This window comes from Lontra canadensis, unplaced genomic scaffold, assembly GCF_010015895.1.
Source record: "Lontra canadensis isolate GAN:19392208 unplaced genomic scaffold, GSC_riverotter_1.0 scaffold10, whole genome shotgun sequence".
Taxonomy (NCBI): domain Eukaryota; kingdom Metazoa; phylum Chordata; class Mammalia; order Carnivora; family Mustelidae; genus Lontra; species Lontra canadensis.
Window position 1 is genome coordinate 17101366 of NW_022631004.1, and position 24823 is coordinate 17126188.

Genomic DNA, 24823 nt, shown 5'->3' on the forward strand with positions numbered 1-24823 from the left:
CAAGAATTTTGTGGGCTAGCCAATGTCAAGTTGGGGGCTTGAAATAGGTGTGGTGGAAATATTTACAAATTTCTACTTTAACAAATCAGGGGGCCCCCAATTCTGCTAAGAGCTGGTTGTAAGCATTTACCAGCACACCACTTGTCAGGATCTATTATCCTTCTTGAAAAATTTAGTGGGCCTCATTGCAAATTAGCCATAAGGCTGTCTTCCATATTCCAACACCATACTTCTAGGCAAAGCAACACAGTATTGGTGATCAGTCAGAATAATACTTAGTAAGTTTGATGTGAAAGCAACAAAGAAACCAATCCCCCTTTTAAACTTTCACTAACAATATGCTCATAGTAAATCATTGATGGTCTGACAGTCTTCTTTGACCCTCAGGCTTTTGCAAGCTTTGACATCCTCATTTTGGTCACATTTCTATGTTTGGAGAGGGTGTGATCCCACAGAAGGTTACCACATAGGATAACCTTAAGATACCCTTGATATTTCCTGACTGACCCTTAGTGAGGGTCCAAACAGAAGATGGCATCCACCATCTGTGGATGGCACCCTTGGGACCGACAAATGTGTGTGGCTGAGTCAATGTGGAAAAACCCAAGGGCAATTGAAGTGGCCTGGTATAAACAGAGGGCGGGAAGACTGGAAGGTCTCAGGAAAGCTGACATCTGAGAAACCATACCATACCCTGAAGAAAAAGCTCTTTAACATCAGGGAGATGGATCAAGGGGAACAGAATTTGGCCACTACACAGGTAGTCTGTGTTGTAGAATGTCATCTTCCCACAGTTTTTGCAAATATCTCTTTATTGGCTCTGTTTCCAGGCTGATCATTATCTGCTAATCGCTAATAAAAATTCAATAATAATGATCTCTCTTCTCTACTGAACAGCTACCATGGCCCAGACTCTAGGCTGAGTACGTGACACAAAGTAACTCAGTTATTCTTCCCTGAAAATTTATCTGAAGTAACAGGCTTATTTGAAGATGGAGAGACTAAGGCTCACAGGCTAACAAGCTTTTCCATTATTAAGTAGTTAAGAAATCACAGAAGAAGGGTTTGAATGCAGGCCTGCCTAGCTTCCAAACTCAGAGCCCTTCCGTGAACACTAGGGGAAGAGTGTCTCCTCACCCAAAACCACAGATTAATGAATTAGCATTCAGATTTATATATCAATTCCTTATCAGTTTGGTTACTGTGTGGCAGCCCTCTGATCCTCTCTGTGAGCACTGACAAAGTTAAATTTGTGGGCCTGCCAAACTGAGGACCCACCCCTGGAAGGCCCTGAGCACCTAGGATGTGTGGAAGTGTATCTCTCCTCTATCTCCCTTGCCTGGGCTGCTGGAATGGCCTCCTAGCTCATTTCCCTGCATCTGCTCTTGTCCCAAAAGTCTATTCACAATCCAGCCAAACTGACTAAGCTACAGTATGCCCTGCTGTGTGGCCTCCCAGACCTGGTGGGCTGCCCACGGTCACTGATTTTCTGTGCCTTTCCCATGGGAGGATATGCATTCCTGCTCTGTTGAACTCAAGTGAGGTCTGTGACTGGCTCTGACCAGGGACACATGAGCACAAATACGTGTGTCACTTCCAGGCAGAAGGCCATGCCCTCCCATGCTCCAAGAACAAACTGCTTCACCAGTGACCTGTGACAGACATGCCACCAGCAGGAAGTGAATTATTTCTGGTTTTAAGGCACCAGAATTGTTTGAGTATTCCACATCGCGGCATGGCCAGCCTCTCCTGACTGATGTGTCATCTTGTTCAGGGTTAACACCATGGTGGGTCCTTTCAAGGGCCTTCAGGACCCCCCATAATATTGCCTGGGAGTAACAAGTGTAATCTGTCAGTTCCCTGCTCATGCCCTTCAGTAACTCCCTTCCCCAGTGGGTGTAGATCTAAGTTCCTTTCATGGTGTCAGGCTTTTATGCAAGGCCCTACAGGACCCAGCCCCTTGCCAGGGGTCTGGGGTGCTAGTCGTTGTCACCTCCCTCCAGTTCCTGGTACTCCCTCAGCCCCAGATGTGCTCCAGGCTCCCTCCCAACTCAGGGCATAAGCACTGGCTCTTCCTAAGCCTCAAACACCTTTCCCTCAGATATCCAAGTGCTTCACTGAGCCCTGGACTCAGAGACCAGCTTCCCAGCTGGCATCCTTCACCGCCACACTAAAAAACTGACACCTCTCCCCCACCTCTCCCCACCCCATGTCTCCTCCCACTTTCCATGCTTTGTTTTCTACCTTAGCCTTTCCCCTACCACCTTGGTAGACTTTTACTTTTACTTCCTTCCTTTTTTTTTTTTTTTTTTTTTTTTTTTTTTTTGAGGTAGATACATTCCAAGGGCAGCCATTTGGTCTGAAACTATGCACAAAATTGCACGAGTTAAAAAAAAAAATGCATGTGTATTTTTCTCATTTAAAAAAGCCTATAGCTATCTGATTCCCAAGTGAGCCCATAGGGAAAGGGGCCAGTGACCCCATTGGTCCTCACAACTGCCCACCTCTAGCCCTTAATGTGGGACAGGGCAATTCCCTGGGAGCAAACATGTATGCCCTTGTCCGTCAGGAAGAAATCCTCGAGGGTAGAAGAGACAAATGAAGATGAACTACATTTATTTTTCCCTATGTATCAGGCATTATACCACATACTTTGCTTGTGTTACTTCATTTAGTCCTGACAATAATCCCTTGAAATGTCTATTGGCGACCCATTTTACACATGAGAAAACCAAGGCTCAAGGAGGTAAGAGGATGTGCCGGAGGTTACTGCATCAAGCATGTCCTTTTATTCTCCTTCTTTGACTCTGGCGCCCTGCTGAGTCTCCAAGGAAGAGCAAGAAATGGGTGTCTTTCCCATGCAAACCAACCCCTCGAGAGGGGGCCAGATTCAGCCCACAACATGCAACATCATCCATTTAACAGCAGAGCAAAAGTTCTCAACAGGGCTGATTTTGCCCCCACCCTCACCGGGGACATTAGGTAATGTCATAACATCAGGTGTGAGTGCTACTGGTGTTTAGTGGGTAGGGGCCAAGGGTGTTGCTAAACTTTCTATAATGCACAGGACAGTCCCCACTCCACAGCCCCAGATCTTTTAATGATGAGGTTAAGAAGCCCTGTGATTGGGTATTCCTACTTCCTCAATATTTTCAGTAAGTCAAAAACCAAACCGGGAACATGGGTGTGTCTAATAACTGGAGATTGAAGCTTTCTAAAGAGTTCTTCCTGAGAAGTGACTATCCTTGAAGAGGCCTGTGGAGTGCGGACACAGTGTGACGTCAGGAGAAGCTGTGGGAATAGTATCTCTGGGGTCTGATATCTGCAGGATGCGTCTCTTCTGAGCAGCACACATCAGGGGCTCACGGCTGCTCTGAGGACATGGTGGATAACACAGTAAGGTAACAGCGCTCCCCTTGAGGAGCTTCAAGGTCAAGCACTGATATTTAAAGGACCCAACAGAGGAAAACTAAAGCCAGCCCTCTGTTAGCTTGTCTCCTCTTTCTAAGATGCTATCAGAGCTATCAAAATACTATCTTCACAGCCAGGTGGAGAAAGACAAACTTTAGAAATTCTAGAACAAATGTCAACCACTCAGCTGGCATGGTGCAGGACTCACAGATGCCTGAATCCTGCCTGGCCTGGAGCACACAGTGAAGAAGGCCATCTGCTCTCACTGGAAAGTTCCAGTAAATCCCTTCTCCTTGAGGAGCAAATGGCCAACCAGGCTCAAAACCCTGATGCTCCCAGAGTGAGAGCATTTTAACCCAGGTTGAGATGCCCTGGAAAGGACAGAGGCCTTGGTACAAACAGATCTGACCTTATTTTACTATTTGTGAACCTTGGCTAAAGATGTGGATTTGGAATATTTAATGAATTATGAGTATAAAACATACAGGCACATCTTTGATATATATACATACTATACAATATATTCATATACCTCTACATAGTGTGTGTCTACCCATACATCTATATAGAGAGAATGAATATATGTAGCGTATAGATACATACTGAATACCCATTGAGTATTTTGTGGTGCCAAATGTGTGCCTTCATGATGGTCATGTCAACAATCCTGAGCCTCACGAACAGAGGTCAAAGTGCTCTAGAAATTCTAAAATGCCTCATGTGCACTAGTTCATCTTAAGTTTCAATATTACTGATAGTGAAATGGATTAGCAGTCAAGTCAGAGGGAGCAGAAAGCCTCAACTTGGAGGGGGAATGGCTTTGAGAGACTGCTCTGCTCAGCTTCTCGGCATTGCTTTTCCTCTGTTTTGGGTTAGTAAAATCTAGGCTTCAAGTTTTTGAGTTTTGCCATGGGATGTCAAGATGCTGTTTCTGGCCTGTTTGGAATAATATAGGATGAGACCATACCTCTAGAGGCAAAAGCAAAGTTCACTGCAGCCTCCTCATCCTGTCTCCTGCCCCTTCAGAAATGTGATGATTCAGGGCTTGCGGGCTTTGTGTAGGAGGGGACTTGGAAAGTTATAGTCATTTAGAAGCTGATAAAATCTTCTCTTTGAAGACTTGTTTATTTGAGAGAGAAAGAGAGAGAGCATTGGTGGGAGGGGAGAAGGTGAGGGAGAGAGAAACTCAAGCAGACACTACACTTCTCAAGCACGGTGCCCGATGTGGGGCTCAATTTCACGACCCTGAGACCATGGTCTGAACCAAAACCAAGAATCGGAAGCTCAACCAACTATGCCACCCTGGCACCCCAAGCTCATAAAATCTTCTTAAAAGGCTGGGAGTCAGAGTGGATCCTGTCTCCCATGGAGTGGGATGTGATATGGTTGTCAAAGCCCTAGAAATTCTGCCAGCCAAAATGGTCTTGGGTTCCCTTACCTGGGGCCACCAAGGCCCTGAAGACGACCGACCTTGATTAACTAGAACTGGACTGTGGCCATTCTGGCCTCATGGCCACTGCTCTCCGCTCAATTGTGCTAGCCATGCTTCCAGATGGAGCTGTGACAGAAGCTCAGGAAGGGCAAGGAGCATGGGCGGGTCTCAGATACTGTTTAGTCCCATAGCCGCTCAGGTGAGCAGAAAAGCAGGACTGCTGAGCAGGTGAGTGGCTGTGTGCCCACGTGGGGCTGACCCTGGAGTGGTCCTGGCCCCTGAGCTCAACTTCTCAGTGGTCAATGGCCCTAGTCGAGAAAAGCCTTCCAGGGAAAATGGCGTCCCATCAGAGCCTTGCTGAGGATGGCAGCAGTGTGTGCCTTCCTTGGCTGGCAGTGGAAATACCAGCCTCCATTGTCGGAGGGCCTCCCATGTATGGAGAACAAATGCATTTCACTTACTCCTGACAAAACCCCTCTGAGGCAGGAGTTATTAGCTGTGCTCTACAAATGGGAACCCTGAGGTTCAAAGAGGTAAAGGCCTTGTTGGAGAGGCTGCAGAGCAGGTGTATGAAGCCAGGCATGGGAGTTCCACACTGGGAGCTTTCTACAGGGCCAAACAGGACACAGCAACTTTTCTTCCAGGGGACGGTCCCAGGACACCAACATGCAGACAAGCAGAAAAGGACTCAAAGCTCTGGGCTGTCACTGGTGAAGGCTGAAGGATGAAAGGAACACGGGGGCCCCCAGGTTTGTCACAGGGGGACAGATTTTCCAGCCGGCAACCTTCTTAGCTCTAGGGTCTGGCAGGCAGCCTGGGGCATGTGGTGCCTGAACACCCAAGAAGGTCTAGAATTCATTGAGGTCTCAGTTCTCCTCTGGTCAGCTTTGGACCCATCCTTACCTCAGGTTGGCCCTAAAGTGAATGCCATACCCTAGAACTCCTCTTGATGTCCTGACCAGCCCCACACCTCCAGCTGGGTCCAGAATCGAATGGGGCCCTGGGGTAAGTTTTACAGATGAACAAGTTGAGGCCCTCAGAGAAGGCGATTCCACACAGGATATGGAACAGCCGAGGGGGGTCACCTCCCAGGGTTTCCTTCCCCGGGGTCTCTGCCCTTCTGTTCCCCTCCCCAGTGGTAAGACATGTGAGACCCAGGAAGGCATTGTTCATGGAGCTCTCAGACTTTCTTTCCTTGGGAATCTTAAGGAATAGAAAAGATCTTTTGAAGATCATTTCACTGCAGTCTTTCCTAGAGCTCCAAGTTCCCATGATCATCTCTAATGTGAATGTCAAGGCTAATTAAAGATCACTACTGCCCCAATTTCACTGAGATACCCCCCCCACGTCTTTTCCTTAGAGTCATAAGCTATCAGGGCTGAAAGGGTCTTCAGGGGTCCTTCCTATCCTCATTCATAGTAGCCAGGCCCAGAGAAGACGAGGTTGCAGGGATCTGACCGGAATCCAACAGGGCATTCTAGCACAGCAGACTCCCCACCCAGTGATTCTTCTGCCAGCCTTTGCCCTCTGCAGGGAAGTGGAGGAATACCTTACAGGGGAGCAGCTCTAAGAGGGGCGAAGTGTCTTTGTGGGGCAAAGAAAATGTTCTCAGATGAATTGTAGTGATAGTAACAACTCTGCAAATATACTAAACCAGTGACTTGGGGTGCCTGGGTGGCTCAGGCGGTTAAGCATCTGCCTTCGGCTCAGGTCATGATTCCAGAGTCCTGGGATCAAGCCCTGCATCAGGCTTCCTGCTCAGTGGGGAGTCTGCTTCTCCCTCCTCCTGCTCATGTACGTGCACTCTCTTTCTGCCTCTCAAATAAATAAATAACTAAATAATATTAAAAAAAAATAAAGCCAGTGACTTGTACATTTCAAATGGATGAATTGAATGGTATGTAAATTGTATCTCAATAAAGCTATTTAAATAAATAAATGTTAGCAAGACCACTAGGCCAGGCTAAGCTACGGAAGCAGCCGAGAAACCCATCACAGCCTCCCTGCCACTCCTCAGACACCGGAGGCATTCTCTCAGCTCAAGGCCTTGCTCTTGGCTGTCCTCTCTTCTTGGCACACTTGCTTCCAAAATCTGCAGGGCTGGCTCCCTCCCATCCTCACATCTTTGCTCAGAGGTCACCTTGTCCAGGAAAACTTTCCCAGCCGCCTTACTGAAAACTGCCCACAGCTCTGCTCCCCTCCCCTCTCTCTTCCCAGTTTCATCATTCTCCTGAGAGCCTCTCGTCTGTTAACACAGAAAACAAGATAATTGTTTTGTTCCTTGTTTGCCTCTCCCTGAAAGAACTGTAAGCTCTGTGAGGGCAGGGCTTTCTTCTCTCTGTTTTGTCTATGACTATATCTGCTCCCAGCTCATAGAACCCTGCTTGGCACATTGTAGGTGCTTAATAAATAGTTACCAAATAAGTGAACAAGGGGCCCCATTACAGTTACTGCTCAGGCTTCTGAATTTGCATTTCCCCGCAAGATGGTCCTGGACAGCCTGTGCAAGCTCAGGAAGCCTTGTCTGGATGGCCCTCTGTGTTTGGGCATTGGACACACAAACATTTCCAGTTTGGCCAATTGCTGTTCCATTAGTGGTAATTATAATGCAATTGATTTATCTTGCCTTTCTCATATTTGTCCTGCTGTTTTAAGAAGTCTCCTTTGTATGCACATCCTGTATTTTTTTTTTTTTTTTGCACTTGAAAATTTGAGTTTAAGAGGCTGGATTTCACATGTAGTATTCCTACTATGATTAAAAATAGAGAAAAGAATCCTGCATCTCTTTCCTCTTGCCAGTTGTTAGGGGCCATCTCAGCCAGGGCCTCAGAACCATGTGCAGATTAAGCTGGAGCGTGCACAGGAAGAGTGGAGGTCTCTGCTGAAAATTCTTGCAAATTCTGTTTAAAAGTATACGGTTTTAAAGTGCTGTTGAACAAGCAGCCATGGGTAGCTGAAGTAGGACTGTACCTTGGAGTTGGCTGGTCAGGGAACACTGTGTGCAGATGTAAGTAGCTGTCGCATAGGAGAGAAGGAGGGTGATGCCTCAGAGCTGGACAACACAGGAAACAGAGCTGGAGAGAGGGGGAAAGCACTGGCTACTCCCACCACCATGGGGGAAATGGGAGAGGCCAAGTTTGTGTTCCAGCCGGAGAAGGCAGTCATGCCTGTGCACCTCTCTACCTTTCGGTTATAGGTGAGGAAGATACAGATGGCCAGGAGAAAGGAGGGAACAGGGGATTGCACATCTTTTCCTTTCTTTACCTGCTCCCAGCTAAGCCACAGACAAGTGATACGCAGCCTGGAAATTGACATCGAAGGCTGGAAGACCTCTGTACTGACTTGGTCTGAACCCTGGAGCAGCTCTTGGAGATGGGTGACTCTAGCTCAGCAAGGGAGTGAACTAGTGAGAAGGGCTCTGTCCACTGGTAAGGGCTAGGGGAGCATGGAGGCTCCCTGTGACTCTAGACGAGTGATTCATTACCTGCAATGAATGCAATGAATCAATAGTGTGTGTGTGTGTGTTTTAAGACTTTATTTACTTGCAAGAGAGAGAAAGAGCATGAATTCAAGCAGGGAGGGACAGAGGGAGGGGGAGAAAGAATCTGAAGCTGACTCCATACTGAGCGCGGAGCCTGACAAGAGCCTCGATCCCACGACCATGAGATCATGACTGAGCCAAAACCAAGAGTCAGATGCTCAGCCAGCTGCACCACCCAGATGCCCCCAGACTGGCTGTTTTAATGGCAAGTTTTACTTCTTGGTAATGAGAAAACTGAGTGGGAAATTCATAGCTCTGGTGCTCAGATCTGTCACCTTTGGGTCACATGACCAGATTACCATCATTTTTCACATGGCAGCTTCACCTTCTAACCAGAATCCTAAATGATCAAGGAATTAATTTTTGTGTCCCAGACACTGAGAGTGACTGCTAATGTCCATAGGAGCAGGACTGGAAAGAGACCCTGGGCCTTCCCTTTTCCTGAGAGCCCAGACCGGGAGGGGGCTCTCTCTTGACCTCACATGGAAGGGTAAGCTGACCAAGGAGATGGATGTCCAAGAAGTTTCCTCCAGGATGAACTTTGTCCTCACTAGGGAAGGGAGGAAGGGCTTTGGGGGCTGACAGCTGAAGACAAAAGCACAGACAGTTTAGCTCAAAAGGAGCGGAGAAACGTGCCTTTGTGAATCGCTTGGATGCTGTCAGGGCTCTGGCTAGAAAAAGAAGTACAATGTGAAGGTAAAATGCAAGATGCTGGAGAGGCTTTGATGCAAGAGGACCCAGCAAGTGAAGTTAAGAAAGAAGACTATTAGGGAGGTTGACACCAAAGACACAGAAAGCAAAAGCCCTAATTAGATCTTAGAACTCAGTGTCTGAAGGCAGGGTTTAATACTTCTCATGCTTCCTCATCTTAGTAAAGATGCCAGTTTTATGTAACTTTGGTGCTGGATACGGTGGTTACTGATGGCTAGGTCGGGGGGCAGGAAGAACTACCTGGGTGAAGCTTGGTATTTGAACTCCAGGCTGTAGATGCCATTCTATCATCTCAGCCGCTGGCCTGGTGCGTCAGGAAGAGGAGCTTCTTCTGAGAGCCTTCCTTACTGTGTGACCTTGGGCAACTAACCCCTCTGTGCTTCAGCTTCCCACATGTTAAACAAGGAGGGTGGGTTAGACAGCCTAGTCAACCTCTTCAGTTCAAAGGCCCCATTGCTTTAAATCCCTTTGGACACTGAAGTCGTGAGATTCAAGTGTTTCGACATCAGGGGTGCCTTTAGGTGGACCTCTGCCAGCATCTGCCTGACTGCCACTCACAGGGTACTGGGGCACCTATAAAGTTGTGCATGGTGGAGTGTCACCTGTGAGAACAAGTCAGATCTGCTTTTGATCCTCTCTGAGAGAACCCCTTGCCCTCGGGAGAAGCATGTCTCCTGTGGGTGCTCCCTGAGCAGGAGTGGTTCTGTGCTCAGAGGTGGCTCTACCTTCAAGTTCCAGCCTCAGCCCTTGTGGTCATATGGAGTTTCTGGTCCCATCTGGGGGCTTCCAGTCTTGCCCTCTATCTGAATTAGAGGATCAAGGGGAACACATCTGGCTCAGAGGGTATCTGGGGATGCCTGGAATTTTCTCTGAGGGTTCCTAGAGCGACCTAAGAAGACAGAAGGCACTTGCACCATATGGAAATGGGGGTTACCAAATCTCTCACTAACCGGGTAAGCAACCCACTTGTGTCTGGCCAAACTCTCTTGGTCTCCAGGGTGGGAATAAAAACTAACCCCAAGGAAAGGCCAGTTAAAAGGCTATGTGTCTTTATCACTAATATGTGTTTAGGGGAGCAAGAGGATCCCATATCCTCACCCCTTGGTCAGCCAAGCTTAGCTCCATAGTGAGACAGCAAGGCTTCTCCCTGTATGCTTAGCAGAAGTGGCTTGCACAAAATACTCTGGAAAACTAAGAATATTTTCAAAAATCCAATCCCTGGACAGAGATTTCAGGGACAAGAAGCGGAAGCCTCATCTTCTGACCTTGTCAGTATAATTGCATCTAAGATAAACACACACACACACACACACACACACACACACACTGGAGCTGATGGGTCCACAGTGCATATCAGCCTCTGCTCCCTCCCTGCATCAGTAACCACTTCCTGCAGAACCCACCTAAGTCTGTCTCTTCAAGACTCAGACACAACCATCCCTGCTTAGGACACAGCCACTGGAGCCCAACCATGCAGATAAAGATCCTGCTGTATCAGTTACAAGCCTGGTGGCTGCCTCATACTGTTACTTAAAGTCTCTGGACCTCAGTTTCATCATCTGTGGGATGAAATGGGAATAATAAAAAGTATCTACTCATAGGGCTGCCATGGGACCTTAATGGGTGAGTCCATATAAAGCTCTTGAACTAGTCTCTGGCACATAATTGAGCTCCCCAAAAATCCTAACCAGCATTGATAGCATCATCCTCATCATTGCTGCTGCCCCGCACACTTGCCACAATACACCCCATGTTCTCAGCACCCATGACCACCCACTCCCTGCCTGCTCCTTGCTCTCCCAGGCCTCCCCATCTCTTGGCACTTATAGTTCCCCTGTCCACAAGAGCCACCCAAACTTCCCTTTCAGGCAAGCTCCTATTCCTCCATCAAGACCTAGATCAAATACTACCTCCTCTGTCATGCCCCCAGAAGCAGTTACAGATCCCTTCTCTGTACATACAGCTATCACGGAATTTAAAATTTGCTGCACCAGACATAAACTCCTTAAGGGCAGATGTCTTCGCAAGCATGTTCCCAACACACCCCCTGGGCCACAGCAGGTGCCTGACAAATGGGAGTGGTGTGATACCAAGAGAAAGTGGTCATCAGAGCCCCATGTATCTGATAACTCCTCAATGTGGGCTTAAATAAAAAAGGCAGACCTGGAGGTTATGAGGGCGTAAGTGTCCCACCCCACCCCCTGCCCCCTGCCTATGTTCATGTGGAATTGTCAAAAAAATGCAGAAGTAAGGAAAAGTGATAGAGCTAATTCTTGATCCAATGCCCCAAACCTGTTCCCCCACCTGTTCCTTCTATCTCAACACACCCAGTTAGAAACCACCACCTCACCCTTCTAACACTGTGGACACCAGCTCTACCAATTCCTATTGGTTCACTTTCCAGAATGGCCCCCAAATTTGTGCACTTAGCATAATTTCCCAAATGCTCTCTCCCCCATAATTTCATCCCTGGATCTCTTGGCTCAGCATATGCTCTCTTTTCTAAACAGCAGAAAAGGGGGATCATCTTTAAATGCAGGTCTGATCCTAGAGCTTTCCTATGTAACTTTCCACTGCACTTGGCATCAAATCAAGCTCCTTGCAGAACCCCATGGCCCCTGCCTGATCAGTCCCCTGACTTCTTCCCCATCCTCCCCCTGATATCACTTTCCTCCCCCCACCTCCACCACCAACAACAACCTTAGCTATGCTGGGTCTTTTCACATTCTGGAACAAGCCAGGCTTTTCCTACCTCAGGACATTTGCATATGCTGTTCCCACTGCCTGGGAAGCTGTTCCTTCCCTTCCCATAGTTGGTTGATTTTCTTCATTTATACTCAGCCTAAATGTCAACTCTTTGGAGAGTCTTTCTCTAACACTCCTGCCCAAGGGAGGTTCTCCCCACCCCACCCCACCCCTGCACATTATCTGAGGTCTCAGCACCAGGTTTGTTTGCTTCAAAGCACTTAACATATGCCATGGGTCTCATTGATTTTGTCCTTTATGCTCAGAGAAGCGGGAGACCTATGAGGGCAGGGACTACATCTGTTGTGTTCCCTGTTGCCCCTCCACACATGGTATGGCACCCAAATGAATGCATTTTTGTTGAATGGCAGATGGCATCAAGTACCCAACACATGCCAAACAAGCTGCCATAGGAGTGTATGTGTAGCTCATTAGACCTTCACAACAACCCCCAAAAGTACTTACAATTCACACTTTACAGATCCAGAAGCCAGTTAGGAAATGAACTTGTCTTACGCTGTAAAGTCAGTAAGTGGTAGAGGTGGGAGTGACACTTGGTCTCACTTTTCCTGCCATGCCAACTGCTCTCCAAACCCCCTCACTGCCTATAATATGGCCAAGCTTTCAGCAGACACCACCAGCCTCACCACTGGCATAAATGGCATGTCAGCATAATAGGCTCCTCTCATATCTTTATTTTACCTTTGTTCAAACTTTCAAGACATCAGATTAAAGAACACCCCGCTGAGGTGCTCACATGACCCTGGAATAATATTTGTATGGTTGTGGATTATTATTGTATTTTTCACTTGTGTGTGGTCTTTTGGGGAAATTGGATACAATCTGTCTTGCAGGCTGCATACCGCACTGTTAAGCCAGCCAACATGAGGACCACAAGGTGGGGATGGGAAAGGTTGGGAGAGGTTGGCACAGGGCAAGATCAGTGGAAAACTTGCCTACTAAAGTGATCATGGCAGTGATCTCCTAACCACCTACTAGAATTAACAGTGTAGACAGACAGGTGTGATCAAAGCCCACCAAAGCAAGGCCAGTTAGCCATGGATCCCACCAGCAAGGCTTGTAGTCCAATTCAGAAAGTGCATCTACAGACTGAGCCACTCAGGTACCCCTAAACTGATTTTCTTTAATATCTCGACATTTCATACAGCCTTTTATGGGAAAAGAGAAGGAAGGCATCTGTTTCTAAACAAAATGGTCCAGTGATGAGCAGTTAAGTTAGAGGGCAATGCCACACCCAATGCAGTCTGTGCTCAGTGCTGGTGAGTTTCCTTCTTTCCCATCAATCCAGCTACTGCTGCAGACTCCAGCATTGTCTTGAGAAATCACAGTCCAATGCAAAGATTGCCACTGACCTTTGTTTAGCCCAGCAGTTCCCAAATACACTTAACCATGGGAGCCTATCTTGAGAAACACCTATTCCACCTGCCAAACGAATGTGGGGAAATGCTTGCCTGACCTCTGAGGGATCCGCTGGCTCTAAAAGATGGGTGTGTGGGGGATAGAGCCCGGGGAGCTTCCCCAGGGAGGAAGCCCCACAGCAGCACGACCCTTGCTATTCCAGCTTTTCCCACAGTTCACCCCTCGCAGCCTGGCTTCGAGCCAGGTCCCTGGCCTTGGCCTTCAGGGACTTGCCCAACCCCCCACCCCAGGCTCCCACATCAAGAGGGCTCTTGGAGAAGAACATCTGCTGTCCCTTGAGTTTCCAGAGATTTCCCATTCTGCTTCTCTATGTTTATAATCTGAGAAACGATCGCAGAAAGGACAGGCTGAGCAAGGAGGCTGTGACACAGATGACCCATGGAGCCAAAGGGGGTGGCAGGGGGGACTCTCCCTAGGATCTGACCCATACCACTCACCGCCAGGCTCTGGAAATGACAAACTCACACCCTTAGTTGCCCTTGGAGCTTGACAATTTACAAAGTGGTCCATGTGCATTACATTCCTGCATCTCCCCTAACTCTTAGGTATTATCGCCATCTTCCCCATGATATCAAGTGGAAGAGGAAGTCTTGCAAAGCGGAAGGGCAATGTCCAAAATCACAGCAGGGCGTAAGTGATGACCAGGATCTTTGTCTGGGACACATGACCTATTGGGAGCTCTCCCCTGGCATCCCCTGACACCTTCCCCATCCATTTGGGGGTGCCACGGTACGGCCGAGAGTCCAAGAAGGATAACTTGGCTGTCCTGGCGATACAGAGGGGTTGGGGGGAAGTTTGATATTGACACAGCAAAGGTCGGTTTAGATAGGGGTCTCAGACTGCAACAGAGTTGGAAATGGAAGACTCAGATGGGAGAGAGAGGAGCCCTCCCCAGCCACAGCAGCCCCCACCACCCGCAATCTGCTCCCTAGAGCACGTTTCCCTGGGCTGGAGAGCTGAAGCCTGGGGATCGGAGGGCAGCAGGTGTGGAGGCTTCAGCAGAAGGCACAGTCACTGTGCCCATCTGTGGACACCTCAGCCACCACCAGGGGTCCATGAGGGCTCCCTCAAGGCTTGCAGAGCAAGGAAGTGTGTGTCAGCCCTTGTGACACTGGTTTTGCTCCAGAATCTATCACCAAGTGATTCCCTTGGTCCTGAAACAAATGGTGTTCTCTGAATGCTGCACATTTTCCTCCAAGGTCTGGAGAAACAGGCCTCCCAGGGCCTCAGCGTGGGCAGTCACACCAGTTCACTGCCCAAGCAGATGGCCTGGATCTGGACTCTGAAGACAGGGTCCCCACATTCCCTAGTCTTCCTGATGTCAGTGGCAGTATGTGTGTGCATGTGAATGGGAGTCTACCCAAAAAAGAAGGGACAGACCAGATGGACTGTCAGCCCTGCTGCCCTCAGTGTGGCTTCTTGCTTAGTGTCCAGATACTCCAGTGGAGCTAGCTAGCTATTTAGCTCTTTCCAGCCCTTCTCCGGGACAGGTCCCTGGTGCTGCAGACTTGGGTTGGGCCCTGGCTCCAGCCAGGAGCCACTGGCTGGGCAAGACCTCCTCTAAGAGTGGGTGCTGCTCCTCAGAGTTCCCCACTTCCCCCCGACTTCTTGTTTCTGTGAAAGCTAGGGAGGACTGCCGCCAGTGTTCTGAGGGACAGAGGGAGCTGGCCTGAGGCTTCTTTCTCTTGGGGACATTTCCAGCTGGGACTGTCCTGGACTGGGGTGGGCAGGAGGCTTCATCTAGGAGGCAAGTTCCCAGAGTGTGGGGGACTCTATTGGCAGCACAGTTGGATTTAGGACTAGGTTCCTGAGTTCTGAATGTCAGGATCAAGTTCACTGGCCTGAACCTTTGGCTGGCCTTTGAATTAAACTGCATTTTTACATAAGTGACTAGGGACATGCAGATTGCAAAAGGCCAGCCAATCTGGAAAAGGCAAGGAGGCAAAGCTGTTCCATGAAGGTCAGAGCTTGGCTGTCCTCGGCAGACCACGTGGGGTAAGGCAGCAGAGGGCATCCACTGGAGAGTGCTCTGCAGATGTTCATGAACATGGTGGCACTGAGGATCCATTGGCACACCTAGAGGAGCTGTGGGGTCCAGAGCTGAGAACCCATAGGGCCAGGAGGTGGGGCCAGAGAGAGGTGGGGCATGGAGAACAGCTGTCTTCCTACCCCAGGTCATACAAGCTCATGCCCTCTGGAGTCAGGAACCTCTGGACTGAGTCTTCTCAGCAGCATCTCTGCTTGAATATTCATAGTGACAGCAAACTCACTACCTCTTGAGACATTCTTTCCATTATGGATGGCTCCTGCTGTTTGAAATGTCTGCCACATGTTAAATCAATAACTCTCCCTGTAGCTCCCTCCATCTTTTTGGGATGACCATCTTCCCCCTGATCCCTTCAAATGTTGGGTTTCATGCATCCCAAGTCTTCCTCAGATTAAATGTTCCAAGTGTCCCCTGCATGATGCAACCTTCAGCTCCTCCTCTCCTAGACCTTCCCCCCTGCTGAGCTCCAGTTCCCCCTGAAATATGCTCTGAGACACAACCATGGCACTCGTAGTCTGTCTGACCATCGATGGTGTGAGACTCTGCCTTGACCCACATAATCTAAACTCAAAAGGGCTTCTCAGGTGGTGCCTAGAGGATTCCACTGCTGTAGAGGTCAGTGCTGTCTGACTGGGCTCTGGGGGATTCTGGGGCTCCTTGCAGACTGTCTGGGGCTACAGGGGGCATGAAGAGGGTGGGGTCAGTGGGTGGGATGCGCCTGGCTCTGGTCCTGCCACTCCTACCTAACTAGAACAAAACTATTTGAGCATGTTTTAAAATGGGGCTGCTACATAAACTTGGGTTTGAAGCAAGAGCACCACAGCTTAAAAATGTCCAAAATTGCTGGCATTGCCTAACATGATTTAGTCTTCTGTCACATGCCATCCCTAGTCCATCTCCCCCCGCCCATGGATATGCAAACACCTCAGCTCAGGCCAGCACCAAAGAAAAGGGGCCATTACCCCCAGACTGGGAGACCCAGGGCACTCCATCCTTCTGCTCCCATGGACATTTGAGCCCCTGGCTCTGCTCTGTTTGTAGGAACATAGTGGTCATGAGCAGGTGCAGCGGGCTTGCACACAGGTGTGGGGAATCCCTGTACCACTCACATGCTCTCAGTGTGGGCTGGGTGAGCATCACATGATAGGGACTTAGGGATCGGGACTTAGGCAATGCTCACGTGGTGTGCAGGTACTGAGTGTGCAGGAGGCAGGCACCAGGTGGCCCCCAGCTGGAGGGCGGGGCCCTGTCCCAGCCAACAATAAGGTCATTTCCCCAGCCTCCTGGTTGGGGGTGTGAGGGACACTCACAGGGCAGCGTCTCAGCGCTGTTCTTCTGGATCATTATGCAGAGCTGTAGCACCAGTTGGGGGGCGCTCTCCAGGAAGGTCTCAAGGAGGCGCAACATGTTGACGTCTGCATATTCATACATCATAGCCCAGTAGAAGCGTCGCTGGTGTTCCTTCTGCCGCTGGCTCTGAATTCCCAGGTACATGGTGCGGATATACCTGCCGAGAGAACAAGACAGAGCACAGAGGGCGTGGGTAGGGGCAGGGAATGCGGGAGGGTCACCCCATCCCCCAAAACCAAGACTGCCTGTGCCCATATCCCCTCCTTCGCTCTGTCGTATTCCAGATGCTTGGACCAGGGTTTTTTTCCTAGCCCCCAGACAGGGTGCTAAGTCTTTGGGGCGGAGGAGTTGGGGGTGGAGGGGATGGGCACACCAGGGAAGGGGTGTCTTAGACAAGTCCTCCCCTTCCTGGCCTCGGTTTACTGATCTAAAAAAAATGAGCAGTGAAAGAGTGGGACCAGATGATCTCCCAGGGCCTGCCAGGGATGAGCAGGTGAGCTCTGAGGACATGTGATCGTTCTCACATTCAGGACCCCAGTGGGAATGTTCCATCAGGATTTCCCCTCTGCCATGTAGCCCTGCCCCTCTCTGGGAGAGAAGGAAAGGGAAGGGGCATTTGTGAATCTCCTACTAGGTATCGCAGGTTGTTGGCCATGTGGGGCCAAGGTCCTGGGTGACAGGCAGGGGTCCCTCCCGTGTAGGACAGACAGGGAACCACTGCACCATCCCAGCATGGGCTCCACATCTGGATGGTGGAACAACAAGTTGCTGGCCCATGGCTGCTGGACAGCAAGTTCAAGCTTTCCACTAGGGAGACACAGAACTGGCAACAGAGCCTCTGTCCAAGGGTGGCATAGGACACAGTCATTCTGGTGTACTGACCCTGCTCTGTCAGAGAGAACAAGCAGCAAAGAAAGTGGGATTAGGTGGAGGGCACGGGCTCAGGATTCAAATGCTGGCTCTGTTATTTGCCAATTGTAGGAACTTGGATGAATTACTCCAACTCTGTGTCCCTGCTACCCTTCTTCAACATGGAGAGGAGAGTCAGCATCACGGGCTCAGAGGCAAGATCAGAGAGATAACAGCCATGGTGGACACGACTCCCGGGTGCCCATGGATCGCTTACACCTGAATTTTTCAGAAGCTGTCTCTAAGCCACAGTGAAGGGGAGGATGAAAGGTACCATCTGAGATAGCCAGCAGTCTCTGAGGCTGAGCCTGGGCCAGAAAGGTTAGTAGGGCCAGGAAGAAAGTGAGGTTCAGGATCTAGTTAGGATCAGGAACATGAATCACATCCCCAGGGCCACAGCCAACAGGACAGAACCACATGTGTGACCTTGACTATCCCCTGGGAATGTATAATGTGCCCTCTAAAACACTAAGCCTGAATTAACAAGGTTGAGAGAGCAGGGTTGATATACTGTGTGGTCCCTGTGGTCCTCAGGCACAGCCAGCAGCCTAGCTGGGCTGCTAGGCACTCTCTCCTCTCTGTTGCCATCACCACCCCCAGCCTCGTCCCCACTAGCACCCCTCTTGCCTCAATCACAGCAAGAGCCTCCTAATTGGCATCTCAGTGTCCACTCTTGCCCCAGAACACAGCAGTTTTTTGAAAATCATAATGCAATCATGTCATTCCCCTGCTTCTTCCAACCCTCCCACGGCCTCCCATAATGCTTAGAATGAGATCCAAACTGCTCTCATGGCTCATGGAACCTTGTCTTCCTCTCCAACCCCATCTCCCACTCTCTCCCCACCCCTTTCTTGTGTCTTCTCAGTCTCTTGAAGAGCCCATAAGCTTGTCTACTGTTCACACCATCTCCCCAGTGCCAATGGAATGTAGAAGGAAGACTCCTGTCTTTGGAGGCTGAGGGGTCCTGGTGGGACAGCACTGTCACAACACTGTGAAGGCATCCCACACCCATTTCTGCAGGAAGTTCAGGAACAGCATCATCAAGCCAGTCACAGAGAGGGGCTCAGTATCTCCCCCCTCTGGCAGTAATGGGAGGAGCAGGGAGTCACTTAAGACCTTATATTGATCTTACAGATCACACTTTAGAAGCAAAGATTCAAAAAGCATGCATTTATAAAATAGCTTAAAACGGTAAGGAGATATCAGGAGGGAGACAAACCGTAAGAGACTCTTAGTCTCACAAAACAAACTGAGGGTTGCTGGGGGGTGGGGTGGGAGGGATAGGGTGGCTGGGTGATGAACATTGGGGAGGGTATGTGCTATGGTGAGTGCTGTGAAGTATGTAAGCCTAATGATTCACAGACCTGTACCCCTGGGGCTAATAATACATTATATGTTAATAAAAATAATTAATTTAAAAAAACCCAAAACAGTAAAGAGATGCTCCTCTCCAATTTCAAATGGCAGGCCTCTCTCCAGAGTGCTAATCATGTACCAGACCCACCGATGAACAAATGCTCCAGGGGACTCTGGGCCCGTGCAGTGGGACACAGAGCAGCCCTACTAAACCACTGGTGTGACTTATGACAAACACCTTGGCAACGAGGAGCACGATCCCAAACCAGATGAGTAATACTGTGTCTATCTCTCTGGATCCCTAAGAGCCTTTGCGCTACAGAATCTCTGAAGACACCCACCCAGCTTCCCTGGGACAGACACCGTATTTCCCTCCTGACACCTGCCCTGCAATGAGCAGAGCAACAAACCTGCTGGAAACTAAAGCAGGCAAAGCTGGGGATGAGGGCCAAGGGCAGGGCAGCTCCATGGGGGGGGGGGCTGGTGTGGGGGCAGCAGGTGCATCTGGTTAGCCTGCTGCTGGAGTCCTGCAAGGCCTAGGGGGGGCACATCTGGTCATTGCCATTTAACTCACTGGTAAACTGAGGCTCTGGAGTGAAACAGAGCACTGAATTGTGGTTCTGTTTCAGGTTCTGTGACTTACAGGCTGTGTGTGTCCCACGAGTCATCTTCTGCAAATCAAGGGACCGAGGGAGGCTGGGAAAAGGGCAGGGATGTTGTCAGAAAGCTACAAGTCACTGAGAGAGAGACAGAGAGTGAGACAGAAAGACACAGAGACACAGAGACAGAGTGAGACAGAGAGATACAGAGACAAGGAGACAGATTGAGACAGAGAGACAGATACAGAGACAAAGAGACAGAGAGAGATACAGAGACAGAGAATGAGACAGAAACAGAGAAAAAGATACAGAGACAGGCAGGGAGAAACACATACACATAGAGAAGAGACACAGAAAGAGAGACAGAGAGAGAGATGTGGGAGGGAACAGAAAGAGAGAGAAAGGAGAGGAAAGCAGTGTCACAATTTGGGGTCTGAGGGAGAGGATCAACTGGAAGAAATCATGGCAAAGATAAATTTGGGGAGGGGAGGGTTTGCTGTAAGGAGATAGGGTCACAGGTAGTCTGGGAGGGGTATGGGGGAGCATCCAGGGTGGAGAGAAGGGTCAATTTGGCCAGATCTGATGGTGGCCTGGGAAGGCAGAGCAGTGGAGGACAAAGGTGAGCTGGCTGAGGTCGAAACTTTGGGTCCAGAAGCTCCGCATGCACCCTGAACAGCCATGTGCCCAGTGGAGCCTTGGTGCCTTGGGTCTCACAGTCATGGGCTCCATGACCCACAACTGAACTCTATTTACATGAGGCAGCTGCAACACACAATACTATGGGCCACAGACTCCCACAGGGACCAGATCACAAATTTATACTCCTTCAGGGGTACACTCAGACCACAGACTCTGCTTCTCCCAGCCTCACAAGGTGGCCCACGGTGGAGGAATGCTTACATGGCAGAGCCAAACCTACTTGTCCAGGGCCCAAGCCAAGGTAACATCAGTATTCAGATTCACCTAAGTCTGTACTGCCAGGGCAAAGGGAACACTTAATCTGCCCTCTCCACCCCATTTTCCGCAAGTTGCCAGCCCCTGTGCCTGTCATGGCCATGGAAATGGAAGGCAATGAGTCCAGAACACACTGACTCAACTATAACGTCTGTCAGAGAAACCAACCTTGAATTTCTTCTGTGAGCGGATATCGCAAGGTATGGGAAGAAACGAGGGTGGGAGTGAGCAAAGCCAGAGCCTCTACCGCCATGCCGATGAGCAAATAGATCCTGGCAGTCCAGAGTGCACCAGGATTAAGTCTAAAACCAAATTTGGAAATCATGCCTCCTGAGACCCCAGCTCAACCAGCCTCCTACCTTGTAGTGGGAGCGACATCACAGAATCCAGTTCAGGATTTCTCAATGAAGTGCCTTCTACCTAATTCCACACTCTCTGGCTCCTGCACTCTCCTCCTCTCTCCCTGAATCTTGAGCTCCCAGGAGGCCACTGAGGGTGCATGTAAAATCCTGAGTGAGTCTAGGTGACCTTTGAGGCAGCCCAGCCAGCTGTGTCCGCCTTAGCGCCTGTGCAAAGCATGGCCACAAGGTGGCGCCAGACCCTAAGCGAAGCGGGAAAGCCGCTCTGCGAGGTGATCTCATCCCCAGCAGGCAGCCTCCTAAGGCCTGCACCCTTCCATCAGTGACACTGGGGTGCAGGTAGCAGGCGAGGCCCAGGGCAGGGCCAGATGTGCTGAGTCCCCACAAGATAGGCTGGTGCTCCTCCAAAACCCTCATCTTTCCCCCTTCCCTGGCAGGTTCCGAAAGCTCACCATCCCCTGGACATTAGTTTAGGAGATAAGATGTCCAGCTCTCTTCCTGGATTTGCATCCACATCTTATGACACCTGTCACGACATCACCATTGGATGGTGAGATGCATGGGTCTAAAAGCAGGGAGGCTCATGTCATCGTAGAGCGAGGGCTCAGGAAGGCCAGGCCTGGTCTGTAGTCTGTAGGGCCACATGGCCGTGGACCAGTCACTCCCCAGTCTGGGCCTGCTTGATTCACCATCACAGAGGGCAGACTGGAGGACCCGAAGCTTCCAGCGTTTTTACAACTTCATCCTTCCTCAAGTAAGTGGCTTCGTTGAGTCTGAAATCTGGCCCGGCATCTTCACCAATAATACTAGCTGATGTCGGTATGGCATCCATGTGCCAAGCACTGTTCTGAGAATTTCATACTTGGGAATCCATTCAATCCTCATAGTAGCCTCTTCAATATCACCCCCATTTTCCAGATAGCGAACGAATCTGTGCTTAACGAATATTCCTCAGTTCTGGGCCCGTTTTTCCGCTGGCTGTGTTACCTTAGGGGACATCTCTTAACCTCTTGGAGTCTTGGAGCCTCAGTTTCTGTATCTTTGAATTGCCTGGCCCAGAGTGGGACCCAAGGAGATGCTGAACAAATGAATGTATGCAATCATGCCCTCTCTGAGGGTCACAGGTGCTCAAACGCCTGTGAGACTATCTGGGAGAACAGAAGACTGAGAGGAAAGCTGTTGCTGCCTCCTGAGGTACTCTCCTCTCATCTTGCCTTCAGCCTACTCTGCCTACTCCCTTCCCCAGGTCTGTCTCTTCCTCTTACTTTGTAAACCATGGAATTGTTTAAAGCTCCTCATATCTGCCTCCAGAAGAAACTTCTAGTTCTCTAAACACATCCTCACCCTTATACCAGCCCCTTGAAGGAAGATACTTTATCTTCTTCCTCCCATTGGCTCATCTGAGGCTCAGAGAGGTAGAGTGATTCCCCGAAAGGCACATAGCCTATCCTAGTTCAGGCAAAGCAAAGAAGGTCTTACCCAAACTATGTTGCCCCGCTGGGAGTTAGCTGTAGTTCTGCCTAAAACTGGCCAGGATGGGAAATAAATGATTTCTAAAAGAGGTAGGAGGCTGAACAGACTTGCTATCTGGGCCTGCAGTCACCTGTGGCTTCTTGTGACACTCTCAGAAACAGTACTTTGAAACCTCTGATTATGAAGAACAACCTTCTCTCAAAGCCCCAACTGGTTTTGTGGGGCCTGAAATTTAAAGAATCTTCTTTCAGAAAAATAAAGTCTACCAAACATTTAAAGTAGAAATAGCACCAATTCTGTACTTTTTTTCCCCAAAAAGGAGAGAGAAAAGAACACTTTCCCATTCATTTTAGGACGTTAGCACTCCTGATATCAAAGCCAGAAAAACACTCTATAAGAAAATAAAACTACAGGCAATATCCCTCTTAGAAACAGATGCAAAAGTCCTCAACAAAATATTAGCCAATCAATTTCAGTAACATACAGAAAGAATGATACACCGTAGCCAGCTGATAACTGGGAATGAATATAAGGCTGATTCTATGTGCAAAAATCAATCAGTGTGGTCAATGATACTAATAAAGCAAAACACACATTACAGTAAGTGATGCAGAAAGAAGGCATTCGACAAAATTCGACATTGATTCATGATTTAAAAGAAAGAAGAAGAAATTCTCAACAAACTCGAAATAAAAGAAAACTTCCTTAACCTGACAGATGAAGGACACCCACCAAACCCACAGTTAATATCATACTCAAAGATAAAAAGTTGAAATCTTTCCTCTTAAGATCAGAAACAGGCAGTGATGTCTGCTGTTACCTCTCCTGCTTGGTATCATACTAGAAGTCCTAGGCAGTACAATAAGTCAAGAAAAAGACAAAGTATATATAGACTGCAAAGAAGGAAGTCAAATTGTCCCTATTTGAAAATGTTTATCATTATCTAGATGGGAAATCCCAAGGAATATGCAAAAAAGCTCACAGAATTAATTAGTAAGTTTAGCAAAGTCTCATGATACAAGGTCAGTATATAAAAATTAAATATATTTCTGTAGACTACTAATGAAAAATTGGAAATGGAAATTTTAATAATATATACCACTTAAACTAGCTCCAAAAAATGAAATGCCTAGAAATAAATCTAGTAAGATGTACAAGGTTTGTATGCTGAAGCTATGAAACACTAATAAAAAAATCAAAGAAAATCTAAATGTACATGAGTTGAGAAACTCAATATAGTGATGATACATAATGACAATTCTCTACAAATTAATATATAGGTTTAACAAGGTTTCAGTAAAGGTACTAGCAGGAATTTTTGCAGATATAAACAAGCAGATTCTAAAATTTATATGGGATGGCAAAGGAACTAGAACAGCCAACAGAATTTGTGGGGGGAAGCAAAGATAAATTTAAAGAACTCACACTACCTGATTTTGGAACTTACTATAAAGCTACAGTAATTAAGACAGTGTAGTGTTGGCAAGGAGAAGTAAACAGATCAATGGAGCAGGTGAGTCCAGAAACAAATCTACCCGTATACGGGCAACTGATTTTTGATCCAAGGTGCACAGGTAATTCAATGGAGAGAAGATAGTCTTTTCAACAAATGATTTGGGCACAATTAATCCTTCCCATGCAACCACTAACTTAAAATGTATCAGAGATTCAAAGCTGAAACTATAAAACTTTCAGGAGAAAAGCATGATCTCGCATTTGTCAAGAGCTCTTAGAAATAGGACAGCAAAAACATGATCTGTAAAAGGAAAAAAATCGAATTGGATTTCATCAAAATTAAAAACTTGCGCTCTGTGAATGACATTAAGAGAATGAAAACACAAGCTGTGGAACGGAGGAAAATATTTGCAAATCACATATCCCACGAAGACAACGAAGAACTTGTACCCAGAATAGGTACAGAACACTCAAAATTGCCTACGCACTAGAAGGAGGGCAGAGGAGTCCAAGCAAAGGAGGAGCAACAGGCCTCCCTGCCTTCCTCCCCTGGACCTGGCCCTGAGGACCGCTGAGGACCAGACTCTGCTGATGGCCCCCCAGGTGGGAGAAGGAATGGCTGAAGGAATGGCTGTCCTACCTGGGCACAAGCTGCTGAGGGGGCTGCTGGGGTGAGGCCTGGGACCTGACTGTGGACTCAGGTCCGTCTTAGCACTCTCCAGCTTCTTGAGCTCTTCTTGAGCCCCAGGGAGGGCTGTTCACTTCAGAGGGTGGTGCCTCAGGCCCCCGTCTGGCCTTGGTCCCTAAAGTTTCCTTTAGGAAGGGAAGGCAGAACCCAAGACTTGGGTGACATATTGAAGCAGGAGGTATAGACAGGTCTTGCTGGCACACGGGCAGGACTCTGACAGCAAGTTCCAAACGCCCCCAGGCCTGCCTTCCTCCTCTGCGTGCACATCTCCTGGCTCAGGGCCAGCTGGTGTCACTGTGATAAGGCTGCTCCTTCAGAGCCCACATGGCTGTCAGGGAAGGACCGTGGCCCCA

General features: G+C 48.8%; 1 protein-coding gene across 1 annotated transcript in view; it reads right to left on the bottom strand.

The window, feature by feature from the left end:
* Positions 1–24823, bottom strand: part of XKR6 (XK related 6) — a 294560-nt gene that overhangs the window by 9926 nt on the left and 259811 nt on the right. Inside the window, exon 2 of the mRNA XM_032855735.1 lies at positions 16638–16834. Coding sequence (XP_032711626.1) covers positions 16638–16834 — 197 coding nt within the window. The remainder of the gene's footprint in view (positions 1–16637; positions 16835–24823) is intronic.